The sequence below is a fragment of the Papio anubis genome, chromosome 15 (assembly GCF_008728515.1).
Source record: "Papio anubis isolate 15944 chromosome 15, Panubis1.0, whole genome shotgun sequence".
NCBI lineage: Eukaryota > Metazoa > Chordata > Mammalia > Primates > Cercopithecidae > Papio > Papio anubis.
The window spans coordinates 91,322,131-91,346,527 of record NC_044990.1 but is presented as its reverse complement, the minus strand read 5'-3'; the positions used below and the strand labels follow the sequence as shown (position 1 = coordinate 91,346,527).

The 24,397-nt window shown below is 47.2% G+C and overlaps 1 protein-coding gene across 4 annotated transcripts in view; it reads right to left on the bottom strand.

Annotated features, from left to right (window-relative positions):
- TMCO3 (transmembrane and coiled-coil domains 3) overlaps positions 1–24,397 on the bottom strand; it is a 57,779-nt gene that overhangs the window by 26,881 nt on the left and 6,501 nt on the right. For 3 of the 4 annotated variants that reach the window (XM_009192286.4, XM_021929823.2, XM_021929825.2), the window contains 6 exons: positions 22,731–22,910; positions 20,784–20,975; positions 19,059–19,187; positions 17,372–17,464; positions 10,553–10,739; positions 72–189 (listed from right to left, as the gene is read on the bottom strand). In XM_009192286.4, coding sequence (XP_009190550.1) covers positions 72–189; positions 10,553–10,739; positions 17,372–17,464; positions 19,059–19,187; positions 20,784–20,975; positions 22,731–22,910 — 899 coding nt within the window. The remainder of the gene's footprint in view (positions 1–71; positions 190–10,552; positions 10,740–17,371; positions 17,465–19,058; positions 19,188–20,783; positions 20,976–22,730; positions 22,911–24,397) is intronic. The other variant, XM_021929824.2, reaches the window with a different exon arrangement.

Sequence of the window (24,397 nt, the reverse complement as noted above, 5' to 3'; positions counted from 1 at the left end):
GGTATTAAGTAGTATTTTTATGCACAGTGATTTTAAACTAGAAAAACAAACTGTGTACACAAAGCATTTACCTAGAAGATGTACTGGCACCCGCCTGTATGAGAGTCGGCATGACGGCCATGAAGAGCCCGAGCTGCACGTCCTGCGTCACCAGCATGCCAAGGAGCACGGTGCTGTAGTCAATGTCGCCTGTGTGGGGAAAGGCATTGAAGACAGGTCTACAGCAACTCAAAAGTATCCGAAGTCAAAATGTCACCATTGTACACACTTCCGAAATAACTCAAATTATTTTGGCACTTTACTTTTTCTTTTTTTGAGACGGAGTCTTGCTCTGTTACCCAGGCTGGAGTGCAGTGGCACAATCTCAGCTCACTGTAACCTCCACCTCCTGGGTTCAAGTGATTCTCCTGCCTCAGCCTCCAGAGTAGCTGGGATTACAGGCGCCCACCAACATGCCTGGCTAATTTTTATATTTTTAGTAGAGACGGGGATTCACCATGTTGGTCAGGCTGGTCTCAAACTCCTGACCTCGTGATTCACCTGCCTCGGCCTCCCAAAATGCTGGGATTACAGGCGTGAGCCACTGCACCCGGCTGGCACTTTACATTTTTAAGAATAGACTTTAAAATCTCTGAGAACAAACACTGAAGCATTTTAAGATTAAAAATGTTGTAAAGCAAATACTCAGAACACCTTTTACTTCCACAACTTACTTGTTATTTACATAATTATTGAAAAACCTCATGACAAAAAGATGACATGGCAAACAAGATGACAGGCTTGGATAATCACACCAACCTCACTGCGTCCCAGAAACACACGGAGAAGCCTTCGCTTCTCACCTTTACAGCTTCTCTGAGCTACTCCGGGAGGCCTGACTCAGGCCCCTCTGGTCACGTGGTGTGTTCCACGTGTGCAAACCCACCCAAGCCACTGCCCAGAATGAGCCCTCACTGTGAGACCAAGGCAGGCTCGGCAGACAAATACTGGCTCCTGAGGGCAGAACAGGAGTAGCCACGACTACCTGAAGACACTAGGTAACAACTCTGGAAAGAAGAAAGGAAAATGAGACATTTTTCACGAATTCAGTAACTTGCACAAGCCTCTAAAGGTCTCCATTTTCAACATACAGTTCCAGCTATGAACTATGTAAATACGTTTCTAAAAGTCATTCCCCCAACCCCACCCCAAACAAGGTATTTTTTCTTAAAAAAAAAAAAAAAAAAAGCAGCTGGCCGCAGTGGTTCAGGCCTGTAATCCCAGTACTTTGGGAGGTTGAGGAGGGTGGATCACCTGAGGTCAGGAGTTCAAAACCAGCTTGGCCAACATGGTGAAACCCCGTCTCTATTAAAAATACAAAAGGCTGGGAGTGGTGGCTCAAGCCTATAATCCCAGCACTTTGGGAGGCTGAGGCGGGTGGATCACCTGAGGTCAGGAGTTCGCGACCAGCGTGACCAACATGGTGAATCCCCATCTCTACTAAAAATACAAAAAATTAGCTGGGTGTGGTGGCGGGTGCCTGTAGTCCCAGCTACTCGGGAGGCTGAGGCAGGAGAATCGCTTGAACCCAGGAAGCGGAGGTTACAGTGAGCTGAGATCATGCCACTGCACTCCAGCCTGGGGGACAAGAGCGAGACTCTGTCTCAAAAAAAAAAAAAAAAAGCTACTGCTATTAACAGATTTTTAAAGACCAATCTGATAGAAAAGGCTTATTTTTTAAAAGCAGCAGAACCACACAAAACCCCTTGATGCCAGCAAAAATCTCTTTCTGGATAGAAGTTAGGTAATCGTTTTTAGAAGGCTTGATTTACTTTTTGTACAAAACTAAATTTTTGGTAAACAAAATATCTTGGCTTAGAATTTTAAAACAGTCTGAACAGATGATCACGTTAAGCTGTTGTGGCTACAGCTTTGTGTCTTTTAGGGTTACACGATTCAGAAGATGATAAAAATTGCCTCCCAACTAACATTGTCCATGCGGAGGCTTCACACATCAGCCATTTAAACCCTAAGGCTTGCACGGGCTTGTGGTCACCGCACCTCTCTTCATCTCGAGGCCTTCGCAAGGCGGGAGGGAGGCTGCGAGATGAGTCTGCGGGACACAAAGGAGCCGCGGCCCCCCCACCCACATCTTCTGCAGATAACACGTTCACACCTGTGCCCCTTCTATTTAAAAGAAACAAAATCTGGCTGGGCGCGGTGGCTCACACCTGTAATCCCAGCACTTTGCAGGGCCGAGGCGGGTGGATCACGAGGTCAGGAGATTGAGACCATCCTGGCTAACACAGTAAAACCCCGTCTCTACTAAAAATACAAAAAATTAGCCAGGCGTGGTGGCGGCGCCTGTAGTCCCAGCTACTCCGGGAGGGTGAGGCAGAAGAATGGCGTGAACCCGGGAGGCAGAGGTTGCAGTGAGCCAAGATTGCACCACTGCACTCCAGCCTGGGTGACAAAGCGAGACTCTGTCTCAAAAAAAAAAAAAAAAGAAACAAAATCTCTCACTACATCTCACTTTTTAGAGACAGCCTTGGATGATATTACCACCAGCATTTTCTACATGTTTTAAATATTTTGTTCTCTTCCTTTGCACCGATCATAGCGAACTGGCTGAAATCAACACATTCAACTGTTGCCCACTAGACCACGGGCATCACAGACCAGAGACCAGGTCTTCACAGTGGTCCCTGGTGCAGGACCCTGAGTCCGCACCCACAGGGCCTGCGAAGGAAACATCCGCTCCCAAGGCACTTCACGGGGCTGCAGGAGGAAGACAAGTGCTTGGAGCAGTGACAGGCACAAAACTTCAACAGTGCAACCACACAAGATAAAAATAATTATTACACTGAAATATTACAGCTTCTCTAATTTCTCAACACCTTTACTATTGTCATCTTTCTGAAATTTGCACTACCTTTTTGTGCTTATCACTACTATAAGAATTTTGACTTCTTCCTGTTTTCCATTCCTTTTATTAAACAGTTCAAATATACAGAGAACAAGGAGTATATCAAATGCTCACATACCCACTAAGGAATTTTATTAAATGTTAAACCTGTAACATATTTGCTTCAGATTTTTAAAGAAATAAAATCCTAAGGGTGCCGCCAAGGAGCTCTGTAACCCCCTTGATACTGGGTCCCTCTTTCCTCCACCCACACTCCCCACTTGACCTTATTCTGAAAGTTCATCATCCCCTTGAATGCATTTCTACTTAATGTAACACCTATAGATTTGGAAGCAACACTGAGTTTATTATTTTGTAATATTAAACTTCACAGAGTGAACATTTCTGCAACTTGCCGTTTTTGATCACGACTATATCTGAAAATTATCCATGTTGGTGTTGGTGCACAAAGCTCTGATTCATTTTCAAAACTGTTGTAGAGGCTGGGTGCGGTGGCTCACGCCTGTAATTCCAGCCCTTTGGGAGGCCGAGGCAGGCGGATCATGAGGTCAGGAGATCGAGACCATCCTGGCTAACACGGTGAAACCCCATCTCTACTAAAAATACAAAAAAATTAGCCAGGCCTGGTGGCGGCACCTGTAGTCCCAGCTACTCGGGAGGCTGAGGCAGGAGAATGGTGTGAGCCCGGGAGGCAGAGCTTGCAGTGAGCTGGAGCTTGCAGTGAGCCGAGATCGAGCCACTGCACTCCAGCCTGGGCGACAGAGCGAGACTCCATCTCAAAAATAAAAAATAAAAAATAAAAAAACAAAAAACTGTTGTAGAATAGACCACAATTTATCCATTCATCTCTTGGTAGACATTCAGGAATTCCATTTATTCACTAGTACAAAAATGGCTGCATGAAATCCCAGCATTTTGGGAGGCCAAGGCGGGCGGATCATGAGGTCAGGAGATCGAGACCATCCTGGCTAGCACGGTGAAACCCGGTCTCTACTAAAAACACAAATATTAGCCGGGCAGAGTGGCGGGCACCTGTAGTCCCAGCTACTCGGGAGGCTGAGTCAGGAGAATGGCGTGAATTCGGGAGGCAGAGCTTGCAGTGAGCTGAGACCACGCCACTGCTCTCCAGCCTGGGCCACAGAGCGAGACTCCGTCTCAACCAAAAAAAAAAAAAAAAAAAAAAATGGCTGCACAAATATTCTAGCACATTGTCAGGGAAACCTCCTTTCCCCTCGCTTGCATTTCCACAAGAAGGGAATGTTTCCTCCCCACTCCTGGCCTCTTGCCTGGTCCCACATACACCACTCTGGAGAGACAACGGCGTTCCTCTGGGAATGGATACAGTCCCTCTTCCTTCGTAAACCAGCCAGCCCACGGCACCTGGTCTCAAGGTCCTCTTGCAGCCCTGAGTTTCACAGGGCAGGCCCTGCCCACAGAGGCCTCTGGAGGCCAGCGCTGCATGTGGCTGGGTGGCGAGTCTTGCTCCAAGGTTAAGAATGAGGCTTAAGAAGCTCACCACTGCCAGGCGTGCAAACCACACCTCCATAATCCAGCTGCCACTCTGGCCTCCAGGTGCCTGCCTCCTCTGTTCCTCTTTCCATGGGTTTTCAGCACAGGCAAGGCAGAGTTATACATTTGCTGGACTCCTTCGAGGGTTGGGCCCCTCGCAGGAGCTAGAAATCTCGAAAAATAGAAAAGGAGTAGAAATTGGACCAAAATCCATTTAAGAAGAGTGACTGAGGCTGCTGGTGTGGCCAGAGTTGATACCTTTAAGCTCTGGTGAGACAGTCTTAAGTTTGGGCTATATAGGAATTTCTTTTCTTTCTTTTTTTCTTTTTTTTTTTTTGAGATGGAGTCTCTGTGGCCCAGACTGGAGTGCAGTGGTGTGAACTCGGCTCACTGGAAGCTCCACCTCCCGGGTTCAAGCGATTCTCGTGCCTCAGCCTCCCGAGTAGCTGGGATTACAGGTGCCCGCCACCACGCCCGGCTAATTTTTGTATTTTCAGTAGAGATGGGGTTTCACCATGTTGGCCAGGATGGTCTTGAACTCCTGACCTCATGTGATCCACCTGCCTTGGCCTCCCAAAGTGCTGGGATTACAGGCGTGAGCCACTGTGCCTGGACATATATAGGAATTTCTAATACAATTTCAAGCACATGCGAAAAGAAAGAAAAATACAGTGCATCTCAAGGAACAGATAATCCAGTTTCCATGATCAGGTAGACGACCCCTGTTTCATATAGTAACCTCCATTCTACCCTCCTGAGGGAACCCCAGTCATCCTCTTAACCATACATTTCAGTGTCCATCTCTAAGAGACAAGGCTGGTGTACAAATTGGAAAGAATGAATTTAATGATCCTGTAAGCAGAGGAGATTATCTCATATGTAGAAAATCCAAAAGATTTCACACACAAAAATCTATTAGGATAAACCAATTCACAAAGGTGCGGGGCACAAAATAAACACACAAAAGTCAGCTGCATTTCTATATACTAATAATGAACAATCTGAAAAGGAGATTAAGAAAACAATTCCATCTACAACATATCAAAAAGAATAAAATACTTAGGACAGAGTGAACCAAGGAGGCAAAACATGTATACACTGAAAACAAACGCGTGGCTAAAAGAAATGAAAGACACGCTTAAATAGAAAAATATCTTGTATTCATGGACTGGAAGACTTAATATTGTTTAGATGTCAATACTACCAAAATTACGACTGCAAATCCAATGCAATTCCTATCAGAATCCCAAAGATGTTTTCTGAAGAAACAGAAAACACTATCCTAAAATTTATACAGAATCTCAGGCGACCCCAAACAGCCAAAATAATCTTGAACAAAGTTGGAGGATTCACACTTCCTGGTCTCAAAACTTACTAAAAACTATAGTAATAAAACAGCAGCATTTGGAAGGTATAGACTGCATTTCCACTTTTTAGTGGTCACGTATTTTTTTTTTTTTTTTGAGATGGAGTCTCGCTCTGTTGCCAGACTGGAGTGCAGTAGCGTGATCTCAGCTCACTGCAACCTCCGCCTCCTGAGTTCAAGCGATTCTCCTGCCTCAGCCTCCCGAGTAGCCGGGATTACAGGCACCCGCCACCACGTGCAGTTAATTATTGTATTTTTAGTAGAGATGGGGTTTCACCACATTGGCCAGGCTAGTCTCGATCTCTTGACCTTGTGATCCGCCCACCTCGACCTCCCAAAGTGCTGGGATTACCGGCATGACCCACCACGCCCAGCCAGTTACCTTGTTTTTAAAAACAATTATTATAAAATACTTTGAATCAAGAAAAAAGGTACAAAGCATGTCATGAACAACCAGAGCCATCACTCAGCTTCTGAAAGAATGTCACAAGCAGCTGACTGCCCTGTGTCCCTCTGATGGCACACCTTCCCCGTCTCCGGCACAGCCACTCGGCCTCATTTGTCATTCTCAAACACTTCTTCTTGCTTTTAGTGTAGAAGTTTGCATGTATGTGAAGTTCAGACTTGACACACACAAACATGTTGTATTCCACATCTTGTATCTTTCCCTCCATGCTATAAAAGTCATTCGCATTTGCTTCTGCAGCATTCCAAGGTATGAATACACCTTAGCTGTCCAGCATGTTACTATGTTACTGAATATTCGGTTGATCAACTTTTTGCTATTAAAAATAATACTGTTTTGAATTATAATAATTTGCAAGAATTTTCTAGGATAGTATGTAGAAATGGAATTTTCTGATTGCAAAAGTATCCTCCAAAGTGGCTGAACCAATTTACATTCCCACGGAGAATGCTTAATCTTGGCACTCCACACTCTTGCCAATGGTACATCAGGTTAAAAAATGTTTGCTAGGGCCAGGTGTGGTGGCTCATGCCTGCAATCCCAGTGCTTTGGGAGGCTGAGGCAGGAGGACTGCTTGAGGCCAGGGTTCGAAACCAGCCTGGGTAACCCAGCAAGACCCCCATCTCTACAAAAAACTAAAAACTTAGCCAGGCATGGTGGCACACGCCTGTCATCCCAGCTACTCAGGATGTTCAGTGGGAGGATCACTTGAGCCCAGGAGGTCGGGGCTGCAGTGAGCCAAGATCGAGCCACTGCACTCCAGCCTGGGTGACAGCAAGACTTGGTCTAAAACAAAGCTTGGCAGCAAGCTCATGTGGATGACATCGATCTCAGTCCCATCAGCCTGCATCTCCGAATACTAGCGAGGCTCCTATCTTCATGTTTATGCATCATTTAGGTTTCTTCTCCCGTTAAGTTACTTGCTCAGATATTCTGCCTATTTTCCCATTAGGTTACTTTTTGGTTTGGATTTACAGACCTTCTTGATTCATTCTGAATACTAATCCTTTGCTCTAAACAAACAAGAAATAAATAACTACAGGAAATATCTTCCTCTGGCCTGTGGCTTATTAAAAAAAAAAGCCTTTCAATAAAAGTTACAGTTTTCCCCACAGGGAGGTCAGCATGAAAAAGAAAGTTACAAAGTCAAATGTGTCATATGCATCGGTATTTTCTCTTTTGAATTCTGCATTTTATATTTTAAGGAATTCTACCCTGAGGTTATAAGGATATTTTCTATTTCCTTCTCGTAGTTCTAAAGTCAAGCTAATTTTATTTTCTTCCGTTTGAATAGCTAATTCCCACTCCTGGTGAGTCAATCTCCTTGGCTTCTCTGCAGTGTCTGGTCTGTGGGCCCCACTCGCCGGCTCCATCTCAGCCTGCGGTGCTGCTATCCGCTGTGACATCATCAGTCGTGAGAGCTGGTGGGGGACTCCTCACCTCAAATTAATGTTGGCTACTTGGTCTTTTGGTCCCCACTGAATTTTAGGATCAGTTTCTTCGGTTTCATGAAAAACCCTGCCAGATGTTTTTACTGGAACAGCTATGAGTTTATAAATTTAGGGAGAAATGACATCTTTATGAATGGAGACTTTTTATGAACTCCATGAACACGAATTCGCTCCATTTGTGACTCTATCCTCAAAGGTCACAGCTCTCTTTTGAGAAGTTTATTCCCGAAGCTTTTTTTCAAATGACATGTTCTAACTGTGCTGTGGGTATATGACACATTTAACAAGTCTAATTGTCAATTTCCTTTCAGTGTCCAAGTCCTTGAGTCTAACTACCTCCCAAACATGCAACCCTCCTATCTTCTTACTATCTAGAGTTTTAGCCTGGTCTTTTAAAAAAATGCACTCAAACACCTCCTTTTCTAACAGTCATAACTGACTGAATTTATCAGCCTCTAGACCCCTCTGTCTCCCTGCTGTTTCCACGTCCAGCTCTGCCTCTGCAGGGCCTGTGTCCGGGCCCTGTGGGGACGGCGGGGTGGGTGGTGCTCTGGGGTCTCTGCACATCAGAAATGCCTGCATTTCACGCCCTATTCTTGGATGGTAATTTCGCTGGGCAGGCATGACTTTGTCTCCCCAGGGTGTGGGTTACCTACCCGCTGCCTCCCACCATCTGACGTTGCCGAGGAGACATGTCCTATCAGCCCATTTACTTGATGTTCCTTTTTAGACCACCTCTCTTTTCTGCCAGGTGTTCAGACGTTCCCTTCTACTTCACGCTCTGCTGAAGCACATGACGTGCCGGGTGGACTCACTTCCCTTTATCCCATCAGTGCTGGAGGTAGGCTCCTGTCTTGAGTTCTGAAAACCCACCAGGTCCTCTTTCCAGTCCCGGCCCCTGGGGCACCGCGTCTATATATACTGACCCTCTCCATCTACCCTCCACCCCTCTCCAGTCTCGGCCCCTGGGGCTCCCCATCTGTATATACTGACCCTCTCCATCTACACTCTGGCCCCCTTCCAGTCCTAGCACCTGGGGCACCGAGTCTATGTATACTGACCCTCTCCATCTACCCTCCACCCCTCTCCAGTCCCGGCCCCTGGGGCTCTGAGTCTATATATACTGACCCTCTCCATCTACCCTCCACCCCTCTCCATGTACATTCCAGCCTCTAGGGCACCGAGTCTGTATATACTGACCCTCTCCATCTACACTCCACCCCTCTCCCTCTCCAGTCCTGGCCCCTGGGACTCTGAGTGTATACTGCCCACTTTTTTTTTTTTTTTTTTTTTTTTTTGAGACGGAGTCTCGCTCTGTCGCCTGGGCTGGAGTGCAGTGGCCGGATCTCAGCTCACTGCAAGCTCCGCCTCCTGGGTTCACGCCATTCTCCTGCCTCAGCCTCCTGAGTAGCTGGGACTACAGGCGCCGCCACCGCGCCCGGCTAGTTTTTTGTATTTTTAGTAGAGACAGGGTTTCACCGTGTTAGCCAGGATGGTCTCGATCTCCTGACCTCGTGATCCGCCCGTCTCGGCCTCCCAAAGTGCTGGGATTACAGGCTTGAGCCACCGCGCCCGGCCTGCCCACTTATTTTGAAGTCTTTATTAAGCTTTTCTGTCCACAAGGGCAGTTCACACGGTGACTGCGGAGTCTGTCAGCTCTTTTCCAGCCACAGATTTCTTTGCAGGTGTGGGTGTTCCCATGTGCAGGCCACTAAACCAGCAGTTTTCATGCATCGTTCCTGGTCCCCACTTGGTCTTTTTTCATTTCACTCGGTCCCCGACCCTCCACCTCTGTCCAGTCTCACGATGGGGCTGACCCTAGGACCGGCCCACAGGGATGCTGGGACCAGCACGGAGGAGGCCCACGGCTGGGGCCGCCTGTCCAGCGTCTAGCAGGGAGGCTGCATCCGTGTCCTTCTGGTGCCTCAGGCCCAGCAGAAGGCCGCAGATTTTTAAAAAGCTTTCCCTGCTTCCTTCCAGAGTGATGCTTCCCAACTGCCGGTCCCACAGTGAGGGCACGCGTGGGTTCCACATGCTCCAGCACCCGGCTCGGCGGCCCATGGCCAGCTCTGCTCAGCCTCTCAGCTGCCGGCACAGAGCCTGTCGGTTTACAGGAGAGGTCAGACACACCTCTGTGGTTTTCTCTTTTCGTATTTTCTCTTCTATGCCTGTGTGTTCTGTGCAGGGTAAACATCACAGTGAAGTGACTGTGGCATTTCGACCCTGTATTTTACTGACTTTTACAAAATAAGAGCAAAACAGTGACAGCTTACCCAGTGGGTAAGCAGGCTGTCAGAAACAGCAACCTGCCAAGCCTCCCTGCAAAGGGACACGGTCCTGCCAAGACTTCTGAGCAAGTCAGCTTCCACTAAACAGTCAGGACTTAGAGGCGACAATGTTTCATACATACGATGAAACTAAGGCCAAAGCAAAAGAGTTGGGAAAACCTTCAGTTACCGAAGCACCTTTGATTTCACAGGAAGAAAGTATCGAAAGTGGGTCCATCCCCAGTGCCTGCTAGAATTAAAGCAGCAAAACACATGCAACTTCCTAAAACCCACCAATTCCACAGGTCATTTTCCAGTGCTGACTGGCTTTTCAAAATCTTGGTCCAAGTTCTCTCTGGCCCTCATTTTTTCTTAATCAAGTGGAGAAGTGGAGGTTGGGAGGACCTGAGTTCACAGGGACATCAGTTCCTTTCGGAATGTAAGCCGTGACATCCACAATTGTTCGGAAAGTCCTCAGAGGGGAAGTAAGACTTGCAATTTTTCCTCACAGGCCCTCAACTGTGAATCCAAAAGTTACCTACACACAAGCATGAGTCAGACACACACTTGGAACACGCCGTCACCTACCTTCTTTGTCAGCCCGAGCGCTGCCCACGAGGAACCTGGACACGAGGGGTGTGCTCGACAAGGACAGACAGGTGGAAATGAAGACGCTCTGCGTGGGTTTGATCCGCAGGAGATGCCCCCATAGCAAGCCAAACGCAATCATCAACAGTGTCATGTAACACGGCCCTTGTAAGGAAATCTTCCACACCTTAAAGAGAACACAGTTTGATTCACACGCTTTTTAGTGACAACAGGCAATGACCACACCACACAGACTTCATGCATTTCTGCACCCAGGAAAGGAGGCAGAGCTGAGCTTTTGTGAGGCAACGCTGGGTCACATATCCAACGTCATCAGTTGAACACGGTGAGTACTCACACAAGGCTTCCTCTGTGCCAGGCACTGCCACAGGGCTGCACACACACAATACACGCACACCCACTCTCTCCCCAGGAGTGTAAATAAAACCTAATCCTCAGAACAACTTGAGCTCAAGATGACAATTTCCCCTACTTTTAGATGAAAACACCGAGGCACACACAGGTTAAGTGACTCGGCAAGGTCACATGGCCAGTGAACGTTGGAGCCAAGAAGTGAACCCAGGCACTGCGGCTCGGCAACCAAAGCGGCTCTATCAGGTGCCTCAGGGTGCACTCGGCACTGTGTTAAATGAGACGGGAAGGGAGAAGAAAGCACGTTTCAATCCTAAAATAATAAAAGCTACCTATTTATATAAACATAAATATGATGCATCAACCAAAGAAATTAACCTGGAACTCCTCCTACCCCACTTGAAGTGCTCATTCACATCGTTTTCTCCTCACTGCATGGTCCTAGTCAAAATAAGCATCAGTTCCCTGATTCCAGGCCTTCTATGGAAAGTGAAAGTTGGGGTCGGGGGTCCTAGAAGGAAGGGATGCAGGGGCTGTGTGGCTAAACACAGGCGTCGTGGAGCAGCTGGACACAGGCGGTTCCGGGGGGCCCACCCAAGGAGCCTGCCAGCCCCAATGTACACAGGCAGCTCCGGGGGGCGCGCCCACCAAGCCCGCCGGCCCCAATGTACACAGGCAGCTCCAGGGGGCGCGCCCGCCAAGCCCGCCAGCCCCAGTGTACCTTGGGCGCTTTGGAGCATGTGAGCTTTTCCCTCCCCAGCTAGTTCTTGGTGCAAAACAACACTTCTTGCAAAATTACAACTTTTCTTTTTGAGAATCAGGAAAATGAGCAGATACGCCCCAGTCTCCCACAGCTGTCACCCGTTGGCCTGTTTGTCCACCATGGAGCTTCCAGACCCCGGAGGGGAACCACGGTGCCTTCCAACCCCACGAGGCCCCAGGCTCACTTCATCTGAACATCGAGAGGCCACGTGACAGGAGGCCGGCAGATGCCACCAAACAGCTCTGGGCCGCGGAGACTCGATAAGTCTCTACTCTGCTCGGTCCCCTCTCTCCGAGTATCCACAGCCGAGGAGCAATGGAAACACCGTGCCGTCCACGTGCATCTCATACCCTTCCTCTTCCGAGTATCACAGCCGAGGAGCAATGGAAACACCGTGCCGTCCACGTGCATCTCATACCCTTCCTCTTCCGAGTATCACAGCCGAGGAGCGATGGAAACACTGTGCCGTCCACGCACATTTCACACCCGAATATGACAGCTGAGGAGCAATGGAAACATCGTGCCGTCCACGTGCATCTTACACCCGAATATCACAGCCGAGGAGCGATGGAAACACCGTGCCATCCACGTGCATCTTACACCCGAATATCACAGCTGAGGAGCAATGGAAACACCGTGCCATCCACGTGCATCTTACACCCGAATATCACAGCTGAGGAGCAATGGAAACACCGTGCCGTCCATGCTGGCTGCAGCCTGAGGCGGCCACGGGCTCAGGGGTTACTCCTGTGAGCAGTGTTAACCAGCTCTGATTCAGGGTCTTCCCAACCCTCAAGGGACACACGGAGTTGAGGCCTGATCTGCTGCTAACTCGCCGTGCGCCGAGTGGGTAGCAATCTCTCTAGCTTTAGTTTCCACATCTATAGAGAACAGGCAAGACTGTTATCTCTGAGGTCATCACCAGGGTGAACCTTACCTGACCTTATTATCTTGTGTTACTGCACATTCCAGCCAGGAGGGCCCTGGGAGCAAGGTGTTGAGACACCATCGTGGGAAACAGCTCCAGGAAAGGCCACAGGGGCACAGGTGAGAGGAAGAAACTTCCCGTTCAACATGGGACCTGTGTATGCATCAGAAGCCCCACCTGCAGGCACACACCCAGGTCAGAATCTGTGGGTCAGCAAGCCCCCAGGTGGCTGCATGCGCACTGGAGGTCAGGAGGCACTGGAGGTCAGGAGGCACAGGAGGTCAGGAGGCACTGGACGTCAGGAGGCACTGGAGGTCAGGAGGCACTGACAGGAGGCCCCTTGGCACCCCCGGCTTCCTCTGCACTAGGACCCCAGCCTCAAATACTGCCTCTTCAGCTGTCTTCTTCTTCCTCTTCTAAGACACATTCTCCTGAAATCCCACAATACAAGCCACAGGGTAGAGGCACATCTACGTTACACCCTGCCTCACCCAGCAGCCCCTGAAGGGCCCGGAACGCCGCAGGTGCTCAACAGGTGTTTGCAGTTAGGACAGAGAAGATACAAGACAGAAGTAAATGAAACTCCAACCCCAATGACTCTATGAACGATCTAGAGAGAGGCAGAAACTGACAGATTCTTAAGTGATCAAGTTTAAGGAACAGTTGAAGTCCGGCTAGAAGAGCAAGCGGCGACAAGGGAGAGAACTGAGCGGGCAGCTTTCCTCAGCACGACGCACGACGCGTGACGCATGACGCACGACGCGGTTTCGGGGCCTCGGCGTTCCGAGTAGTTTCTAATCATATCTTTAGAAGTCCTAAGAGGGGCCTTCTGGCAAGTATTAACATTTCAAAAACCCAAGGAAATTATTTTCCCACCCACAAGTGGGGTGTGCAAGCTAACCCACGTGGCAGGAGGCTCATCAGTTCAGAAAAGTGACTCCGGGTATCTCAGGCTGTTCTAAAGCTCGGCCAGATATTACACCTGAGTAATAAAAAGGGGAAAATAAACACGTTGCTTAGTCATGTCTCCGTGAACCAGGGATGCCGTCTCCATGAACCAGGGTGGGGCCAGACTCCGAGGGTTCCCGCTGGGGACAGCAGCACAGGCTCAGCAACGGGTGAGAGGAGGAGTTCGGACCGGGAGACCCTCGTCAGCGCCGAGACACCCGCACATTCCAGACACAGAAGGAACCCTGCCCAGCGCCACTCAATCGGGGTCAACAAGGAGTTTCACAGATGTCTCCTGAGTCCCAAACCAGTGTCCTTCCATCATCTGACTGTCACCACGCAGGGCAGCTGAGCACAACTTCCTAACAGGGAACGCCAGGCTCCTGCCGAGCCCCTGAGTCTACACCACCAAGCAGGCACTTCAGAACCGGGTGCAAACCCTCGGAAGCGCCACTGAGATGACAGCAGCCCTGATGAAGCACGTTCTCACGCTGCTTACAATTATCTTAACGTTACGTTATACAATATTATTTTTTATTAACTGTGAATACCGTAGTGGAGAAAAATACAAACTATGAAAACACAGGGCCAGAAGACACCGGAGTCTTCTAGATCCCTCACTGTATAGGAGAGGAAGCACATGTCCAGGCAGTAAGTACCTTGTTGAGGCTCTGCCGCATAGCCAGAATGTCGCCCTCCCACCTCCCCTAGGGTCTGCCCTAAATTGCCCTTTGCTGTAAACGTCTCTAAATTACACACACACAGATACACACACGCACACACACACACGCCCATGCTGCACCATGAAATGGAGGCCTCATGTTTTTACGGAGACTCGTGGGACGCTGGTGAGACAGGGCACTGGACAGCCACACCTCCTTACCCCCCCATAACAGGCTCCTCCACAGGCCGGGCAGCCACGCGGCCCACGCCCCCTCATCCTCCCCCCATAACACTCCCTCCACAGGGTTAACGGCAAGGATGGCACTGCTTTTCCTTGGGACCCAGGAAAGTGGTGACTTCTCTTTAATCACTGAGCTTAGAAATTAACAATTTACAAGAAATATAAAAAGATGCCAAGTACCTGGAGAACACCCTAAAGTTAATTCAGAACGCCTTATGAGGCTGTGTGTCTTCAGGAGTGTTCACAGGACAGGGAGAGCAATGAGAAGATGGACAAACGGAGCTTTTAGTGGAAAAACAGAAGGGTAAAGAAAACAAAAAGTTCTAGGTAAGAGGATGAACTGAGGAAGCAAATGGGACGAGAGTATAAAGAAAAACATGCCAGTGAGATCAGAGTGAACTTCTGAAAGTAAACACAAGATTTTAAAAGAAAAGTTTATTTTTCCTTATAATGACAAAGTATTGACGGCTTATTACAGAAAATTTGGAAAATACAGAGAAGAAACCAGAAGTCACCATGGTGACCCGGCACGTTTATTTCCCACTTTCCCCCACGTACTGGTGCTGCTTTTACATCGCCGCGGTCACATTACATGCTCCTGCTTTCCCTCAAGTTGAGCATTCTAACCGATAGTTTGCTTTGCTGCTGATGCTCCTGTGACTTTGCAGTGGCTACCTAACACTCCATCAGCAGTCATGCCACAGTTCAACTGGCCGTTAGACACTCGGGACTGGTTCCGCTGTTTCTTAAAGATTTACAATGAGGAGGTGAAAACCTTTTGTGGCTAAATTTTTAAAAAACCTTATGTTTGATTCTTTCCTTTGGAGAGAGACCTAGAAGAACTACTGGGCGCATATGCACATCTTAAAGCTCTTAGGTCAAACTGCTAGACAGCCTTCCAAAAAGAGTGTACAAATCCAAAGAGCTGGAGAAAATCTCCACAATCTATACATCCGACAAATGACTAATATCCAGAATCGACAAAGAACTCAAAAAAGTCAGCAAGAAAAAAAAGAAACAATCCTATCCAAAAGTGGGCTAAGAACATGAATAGACAATTCTCTAAAGAAGATAGACAAATGGCCAACAAACATAAAAAATGCTGAACATCACTAATGATCAGGGAAATGCAAATCAAAACTACAATGTGATACCATCTTACTCCTCCAAGAATGGCCATAACCAAAAAATGAAGAGATGTTGGCAGGGATGTGGTGAAAGGGGAACACTTCTGCTCTGCTGGTGGGAATGTAAAGTAGTACAACCACCAACGCAAACAGCGTGGAGGTTCCTCAGAGAACTAAAAGTAGATGTACCATTTGATCCAGCAATCCCACTTCTAGGGGAAAAGAAGTCATTATGTGAAGAAGATACTTGCATACACATGTTTAGAGCAGCACAATTTGCAATTGCAAAAACATGGAACCAGCCCAAATGCCCACCAATAAAAAATGTGGTATTATATATACCATGGAATACTACTCAGCCATAAAAAGGAGCAAAATAGGGGTATTTGCAGCAACCTGGATGCAACTGGAGACCATTATTCTTTTTTTTTTTTTTTTTTGAGACAGAGTCTCGCTCTGTCGCCCAGGCTGGAGTGCAGTGGCCGGATCTCAGCTCACCGCAAGCTCCGCCTCCCGGGTTCATGCCATTCTCCTGCCTCAGCCTCCCGAGTAGCTGGGCCTACAGGCGCCTGCCACCTCGCCCGGCTAGTTTTTTGTATTTTTTAGCAGAGACGGGGTTTCACTGGGTTAGCCAGGATGGTCTCGATCTCCTGACCTCGTGATCCACCCGTCTCGGCCTCCCAAAGTGCTGGGATTACAGGCTTGAGCAACCGCGCCCGGCCTGGAGACCATTATTCTAAGTGCAGTAACTCAGGAATGAAAAATCAAACATCCTATGATCTCACTCCTAAGCGGGAGCTAAGCTGCCAGGACACAAACGCGTAAGAATGACACACTCGACTTTGGGGATTGGGGGAAAGGGTGGGGGGTGGTGAGGGATAAAAGACTACACACTGGGTGCACTGTACACTGCTCTGGTGATGGGTGCACCAAAATCTCACAAATCACTACGAAAGAACTTATTCATGTAACCAAACACCACCTGTTCCCAAAAAACCTATTGAAGTAAAAAAAATTAAAATTAAAAAAAAAAAATACAATACGAGAGGGCTGAGTGATTAGGCAAACCAGACACTGTAAATTAAGTCACTTTGTTTAAAATGACCAAGTCTTTCATGGAAAAAAAACAAAAAAAAACGAAAAGGGTGTACAGCTGTGATTCTCATGAATCTGGTTCAAGAATGCCTATTACAGCTCATATCCGCTTAAAAACTTTTGCTAAGTTGATATTAGTTTTCCAGCTAGCACTGCAGGCAAAATGGTATCTGATCTTAATTCACAGGGTTCTTTTTTGTTACCAACAGTGTTCATTTTCTCTCTCCCCACCCTAGCCTTTCATCAGCTACTTTCCTCTTCTGTGCGCGTCTGTGGAAAAGCAAAGTGTTTTTTAATTAACTCACTTCCAATTTACAAAGTTTCTTCTAGGGTAACACACTGAATATGCAACCTCTATGACATCTGACCCTCTAACAGACTTGCCACCTTCTGGGAGGGACCATCTGTTAAAGTTCACACACATTTTACTTTCCAGATCCTTCCTGAAGTTAGGCACGAGAAGCCTAATGCCAATTCTTCATTGAATTTCGACGCTTTCAAACCTGATGTTCTTCATCTTTCTGAATTTGTTTCAAAAATAACATCAAACTGAAATACCATATTCTATTCTAAAAACATTTAATTTGATAGTGAATTCATCAACAAATGTTAAAAGTATATGAACCAAAACCACATGATGTGAAGTCCCTTAGAGGCAGTAATGGGTTGATGAGGTCCTTACCTTTCTTAGCTTTTCTGGAGAAAATTCTAGGCCAACAAGAAAAAGAGTAAAAAACACCCCAAATTCTCCTAATGTCTCCACTTGCACAATAGACTGAAAAACACACAAAAAAATCAAACCATATAATTTTACAGGTTTAACATATTAAGTATACTTAACTAAACAATCATGTCCTAGTATGCCTGGTGGAAGTATCCAAAACACACACACACACACACACACACACACACAGAGTAATCACACAGTATACTTCTTCCATTAACCACTTCTCCCTTTGGCTAGTATGTGCTCTGATTTTTATCTTGGTCTATTTATAATTACATTATTTTCCATGATTTAGCTGATTTATTAAGAATTACAATTTTTACAGCATCCAGTTGTATATATTACTCAGCTATTTCAACTTATTTCTTGGTTTATGAGCACCTTTGCTATTAAGAAAAAGAAGGAAAGAAATTTGTATTTGCTTTTACTTGCAAAGGGCAGGAAGTGATTTTTCACCTCCGGTGTTTCATACTTGAATCACGTGAAAAAGACCTACTCCAAAAACCAAATTGAAATAGCCGTTCTTCCCAGGGGCCATTCTGCCAAAGCGAGCCCTGTCCTGGGAGCCCCCACATGTGGGCTTGCAGCTCCCCTGCCAGCCAGCTGCTCCCCAGGCCCAGGGTGCTGGGCGCGCTCCTCTTCACCAGCCGGGGCTGGAGCTCCTCAGACCCCTCCTGCCGCCCTGCAGTCTGGAGAAAGCCCTGGGGCTCCTGGGCCTGGTCCCAGGCTCCACCAGCAGCAGAGGGAAAAAGGCTTGGAGGGAGCAGGCTGCACTTCTCCCCGTCCCACCCCTTGACACGCCTCCCCACGGTGGGACTCATGGCACCCACTCCGGCACCCGCTCTCCACGCTGCTCGCACTGTGAGTGCTGCGGGGAGACAGCTGGAAGCTCAGGAACCTTTCCTCCCTGTCAGAAGTGCCATCGGCGTGACGGGGCCTAGCAAACAGCCCCACTGCCCGCTGCCTCGACTGGGGCTCGTCGACTTTCCCATGTGTTGTGAGTGAGATGCTTAAAGATAGTTAGTGGGCCGGGCATGGTCAATGGCTCACACCTGTCATCTCAGCACCTTGGGAGGCCGAGGCGGGCAGATGACGAGGTCAGGAGTTCAAGACTGACATAGTGAAACCCCGTCTCTACTAAAAATACAAACAATTAGCCAGGTGTGGTGGTGTGCACCTGTAATCCCAGCTACTCAGGAGGCTGAGGCAGGAGAATCACACGAACCCGGGAGGTGGAGGTTGCAGTGAGCCAAGATTGCATCATTGCACTCCAGCCCGGGTGACAGTGCGAGACTCTGTCTCAAAAAAAAAAAAATACAGTGAATGCAGCACTTTGGTTGTATTCGGCACGTGAAGGGCAGTCTGAACAACCTGGCCCAGCATGTTACTGGAAATGGACTCCTTAAAACTAACAGAAACGAGCAGGGTCGTTGTCTCCAGTAACACCGCCCCTTCAGTAACGGGCACAGCGACTTCCTGAGGGTTCAGAGACTTCCCATGACACCCGAAAGGACATCTTCTTTGAAATGGTTTATACAAAGCTGGTATCTTCATTAATCACATTCAACACTTTTTAGTCTTCAGGAATTCTCTTTTTATGTTCTGTTAAACAGATACCAAAACAACTAAATTTTGTTCTTACCTTAATACTATTCAGTCCTGAAGGTCCTAGAAGTACACCACAAATAATATAACCAAACATTGTAGGCAATCCTATGGCTGTACATAGCCAGCCACAAGGCAAGGACAGCATTCCTATGGTAACAATGTCCTGAAGAAGAATCAAATAAATAAGAAACGTGTAAGATAACATGATAGGAAGAGGGCTGGCTGGCTGAGACGCAGAACAGGACGTAGTTCCCTGATTTCATCTGATGGGAATGAAGGGCGAAGACAAAACCACCGATTTTCCTCATGCTGAGGGTTCCAGAGAAGCTGAAAACATGAAGAGTGTATTCTGGGAATAGATGGAGTGAGTTTTTCATGGCCTAAAGATTACAGTCACCCCTTAGCATCCTTGGGACAGTAGTTCCAGGATCCTCCCCAGCCCCCGTACCAGGATCCTCAGATGCTAAGTCTCTGATTCCAAACGGAATGGTATGTGCATGTAACCCAGCACATCCTCCTGTATACTTTAAAGCACCTCTAGATTACTCATGATGCCTACACAATGGAAATTGTTGTCATATTTTGTTTGTATTTTTTATTGTCTTGTTATTCTTCAGTCTTTTTTCTGAATATTTTCATCCACAGTTGGTTGAACTGAGGATGCAGAGCACGTGGATGCTGACTGTCTAGCAAACTTTTTGTTTTGCTTAAGCCCCTTAAGAGTGTTCTAAGAATTCTGAGTCCTAGAATTCCACTGAGTTTTCTAATCTGGGAGACTCTCAGTGCTGGTGTCCAAATTGTAATTCACATGGCTTCGCCATGACGGGTGCAGGCAGGATCTTTAGTGGGTGCCGGCACTGCTGCGCCTGCAGCCCTGAAGGTCAGCAAGGAGCAGGATACTTACAGTCTCAAAACCTCTCCCTAGAAATTGCCTATTCATTACAAAGGGAGAAAGAATAGCCTTACAGAGATCTCCGCCCCTTCTTGGAGGGCCCTGACAGCATCACTCGGCAGCCCCAGTCCTCACGGAACCCACTCCATCATGTCCACCTCTCTCTCTGGCTGGTCCTCTTCCTCTCGCCTGAAACAGCACCATCTTTGAGCCTAGATTCTCTGGCTTGGTTTCTGCTCCTGTACAAACCTCCAGTCTCTGCTGGAGACCTGACAGTGTACACAGTGCACCAAGCTTCCCCGAGGGGCTGTACCTGTCACGGCCAAGCCACTCCCTCCTGAGTGACCACCCGAACCACGATGCTCTCAGCTTCAAGTACTTCCCTGCATAGCCTTTGTCTAGACCGAGTTCCTGGGAGGAAACAGGTCTGAATCCAGTTCCATCTGGAAGGCCAGGCACTGCTGAATGGGTTTTCATGCTCTGTACCCCAGGGTTACATGAAGCCACATACAACTCCTTAGCCAAGACCTCTCTGCCTTTTAAGGATTTTTAATTTTAGTGAAAATAGTTTTTAGATGACTAAAGTTTTAATCCCATTACAGTAACTCCTAATTTCAAAGTCTTCCAAATTCTCCAAGACAAAATTAACTTTCATTTTAAATATTAAAGTATCTTATTCCTTTAGAAAAAAAAAATAGAAATTAAGGGAAGATGCCTCAAATCACAGAAAATGCAGGGAATTCTAGTAAAATCTGTTAGACGGAAGGCTGTGCACCTCAGCATCATGTTCGGAGGATAAAGCTTGGTCGTACTGACACCATGAACCCGAAAGTAGGGAAAGGTGGGCATCCCGCCATGACTCACTACCTTGATAAAGTGGTGATCCGCACGTGGGATGGTTGAGTCTCTGGGCTTGGTCAAAATATATTGGTTGTTCTGGGAGTCAATCAGCATGCTAAGGCCCAAGTCGTCCTCCACTTCTCGTTTTGTTATATTTTGCTTAGAATTGGCCTCTTCTTCCTCCACCCTCAGAACTGCCTCAAAATTGACCCCCTTGACCTGCAAGAATAATAGTATTGTGCAATTAAAATCCATTAAATGCTTTCAATTTTTAGGGAATGAATGCTACACAGAAGAATGTTAAAAATGAATCAATCAATGTTCATTAGCAGTGAATTATGACTTTTCAATTAAAGAAGTAATTTAAGAATGGATAGGTTTAGGATTTCTGCTACTTTCCAAGATCTAGTTTACCATTCTTTTTTTTTTTTTTTTTCTTTTTTTTTTTTTTGAGACGGAGTCTCGCTCTGTCACCCAGGCTGGAGTGCAGTGGCGCGATCTCGGCTCACTGCAAACTCCGCCCCCGGGGTTCACGCCATTCTCCTGCCTCAGCCTCCCGAGTAGCTAGGACTACAGGCACCCACCACCTCGCCCGGCTAGTTTTTTGTATTTTTTTTAGTAGAGACGGGGTTTCACCGGGTTAGCCAGGATGGTCTCGATCTCCTGACCTTGTGATCCGCCCGCCTCGGCCTCCCTAAGTGCTGGGATTACAGGCTTGAGCCACCGCGCCCGGCCTAGTTTACCATTCTTTCAAGAAATTCATAGCCCTTAAAATACTTATGAGTTCTCCTCTAATTCCATAATTAGTAGATTTTTTAAACACCTTGTTTCTTCTACTCTATTTTTATTCTCTCCGGTCTCTTCTCTAATCTTTTTCTGATTTGTTTTTATTACCCAACCCTTTCATGAGTCCTCATCAAGACCCACAGTCAATTTTCACCATCAGTCCCACTTTTTTTCTTAGAATCTTAAACATGCTACAACAAAAGAGCAGCCTGAATTCCTGCTTCACAGATGAAGATCATTTTCTGTAAGAAGTTCACTGTTTCCGTTAGAGGTGTTCAAACCAAAGCAACTCCATCTTGAACACAAGCAGCGCGAAATGAGGATGAAACCTGCTGGGCTGCATTTCAGGGACAGGCATTCTTAGTCACAGGATGAGACAGGAGGTTGGCAAGATTGGTATCACAAGATACAGGCCACAAAGACTCCGCTGACAAAACAGGATGCAGTAAAGAAGCCAGCCAAAACCCACCAAAACCAAGAAGGCAATGAAAGTGGCCTCTGGTTGTCCTCACTGCTCACTGTACATAATTAGAACCCATTAGCATGTGAAATGACACTCCCACCAGCGCCATGACAGCTTCCAAATGCCATGGCAACATCTGGAAGTTACCCTATGTGGTCTAAAACAGAAGGAACCCTACATTCTAGGAAATGCCACCCTTTTCCCAGAAAATTCATGAATAACCAACTCCTGGCTTAGCATGTAATCAATAAATAATCATAAAAATAGCCCTCAGGGCTGCTCTGCCTATGGAGTTGCCTTTTTTTTTTTGTTTCTTTACTTTCTTAATAAACTTGCTTTCACTTTACTCTATGGACTCGCCCTGATCCAAGAACTCTCTCTTGGGGTCTGGATTGGGACCCGTTTCTGGTAACGTCCCAGTAGATCAGCATTAAAACCCAACTGTCCAGGCTGTCCTGAGACTAGAGTCCCAGTGTCCCAATCCATCTGGCCTCTGGAAGATGCAGACAAGCTGCTGAGGAGGGGAACTGACTGTCGGTGTTAAAGTAAAGGATAATTAGCTGACTTCTACAAGACCAAATTATTTTCTCTATGACTGAGAAGCGTCTTAGTTTGTCTTCATTTTCAATCTACACTAAAAACATACATGTGAACAATTTCAACAACACGTCTTCCGATCAGCGAGCGGCTCGGGGGTGAAGCAGCAGCTGTTCGGGAATGCTTACTGATTTGTTGTCATCGAAAGCGTGTTCCTCTATCTCTTCCTCCAGACGATCTGCTGCCTTTCTTACATCTTCAAGAATCTCGTCGAGCATGGATAAACTTTGGTTTTGATGTTGCATATTTTTAAGGGCTTCAACTTGATGTTTTTCTGCTGCTAGAAGTTCCATATATTCTGTTTCTTCCTAATCATTTGCAAGAAAAGAAGAGTGAGATATATTAAGAAATAAGCTATGATATGACTTTCTTCATCAGTCCTCCTGCTTTCTTTGTCAAATGTCCCTGTTCATACGTCAATAACTTAACTCTGGTCAGCTAGGGAAGTCACGTGTCCTAGTTATTCAAACACAACTGAGCTTAACCAAATGTTTAGGGAAAGTTTTTTGTGTATATACATGAATACATGTAAGAAACATTTGTTGCCGGGCGCGGTGGCTCACGCCTGTAATCCCAGCACTTTGGGAGGCCAAGGCGGGCGGATCACAAGGTCAGGAGATCGAGACCACGGTGAAACCCCGTCTCTACTAAAAATACAAAAAACTAGCCAGGCGTGGTGGCGGGCGCCTGTAGTCCCAGCTACTCCGGAGGCTGAGGCAGGAGAATGGCGTGAACCCGGGAGGCGGAGCTTGCAGTGAGCCGAGATCGCGCCACTGCACTCCAGCCAGGGGGACAGAGTGAGACTCCGCCTCAAAAAAAAAAAAAAAAAAAAAAGAAACATTTGTTACACAAAAGTAAATGTAGTATCTGTAGGTCATCCATCCACACTAAACTCATTGACTCAATAGTGACTGTGCTCCAGGCCTATCGTGTGTGAGTGCAGCGGTACTTTAAAACCAGATGTGAGACCTGAATGTGGAACTACCACCTAAATTCAATGCACAGTCAAACTCAAGTTACAAGGGAAAACTGTTCCAAAACACATGTAGAAACCAACAGCATTAATCATTTGAAGAACTGATGGGTGATGCTGACAATAGAATTTAGTAATGTATTTTACACAACTATATTTTATCAATAACCTTACTTTTAAACATTTATTCTTAGCTAAAGGGGTGGGACATAGGCCAGAGCAGAGAGGACCAGAGTCTAGAAGAACATCACTGCCTCAATTACCAAGTAGTCACGAGACATCATCTGATGCCACTGACAAAGAGCTGCAGGTCTCACACAGCTGAGGTCTCACACAGCTGCAGGTCTCACACATAGCTGCAGGTCTCACACAGCTGACGTCTCACACAGCTGACGTCTCACACAGCTGCGGGTCTCACACAGCTGAGGTCTTACACAGCTGCGGGTCTCACACAGCTAGGTCTCACACAGCAGGTCTCACACAGCTGCAGGTCTCACACAGCTGAGGTCTCACACAGCAGGTCTCACACATAGCTGCGGGTGTCCCACAGCTGCAAGTGTAACACACAGCTGTAGGTCTTGGACAGCTGAGGTCTCACACAGGTGCAGGTCTCATACAGCTGCAGGTCTGGCACACAGCTGGTCTCACACAGCTGCTGGTCTCACACAGCTGCAGGTCTCACACCGCTGCATGCCTAACACACAGCTGGTCTCACACAGCTGCAGGTCTAACACACAGCTGGTCTCACACGCAGCTGGTCTCACTCAGCTGCAGGTCTCACACACAGCTACAGGTCTCGCACACAGCTGGTCTCACAGAGCT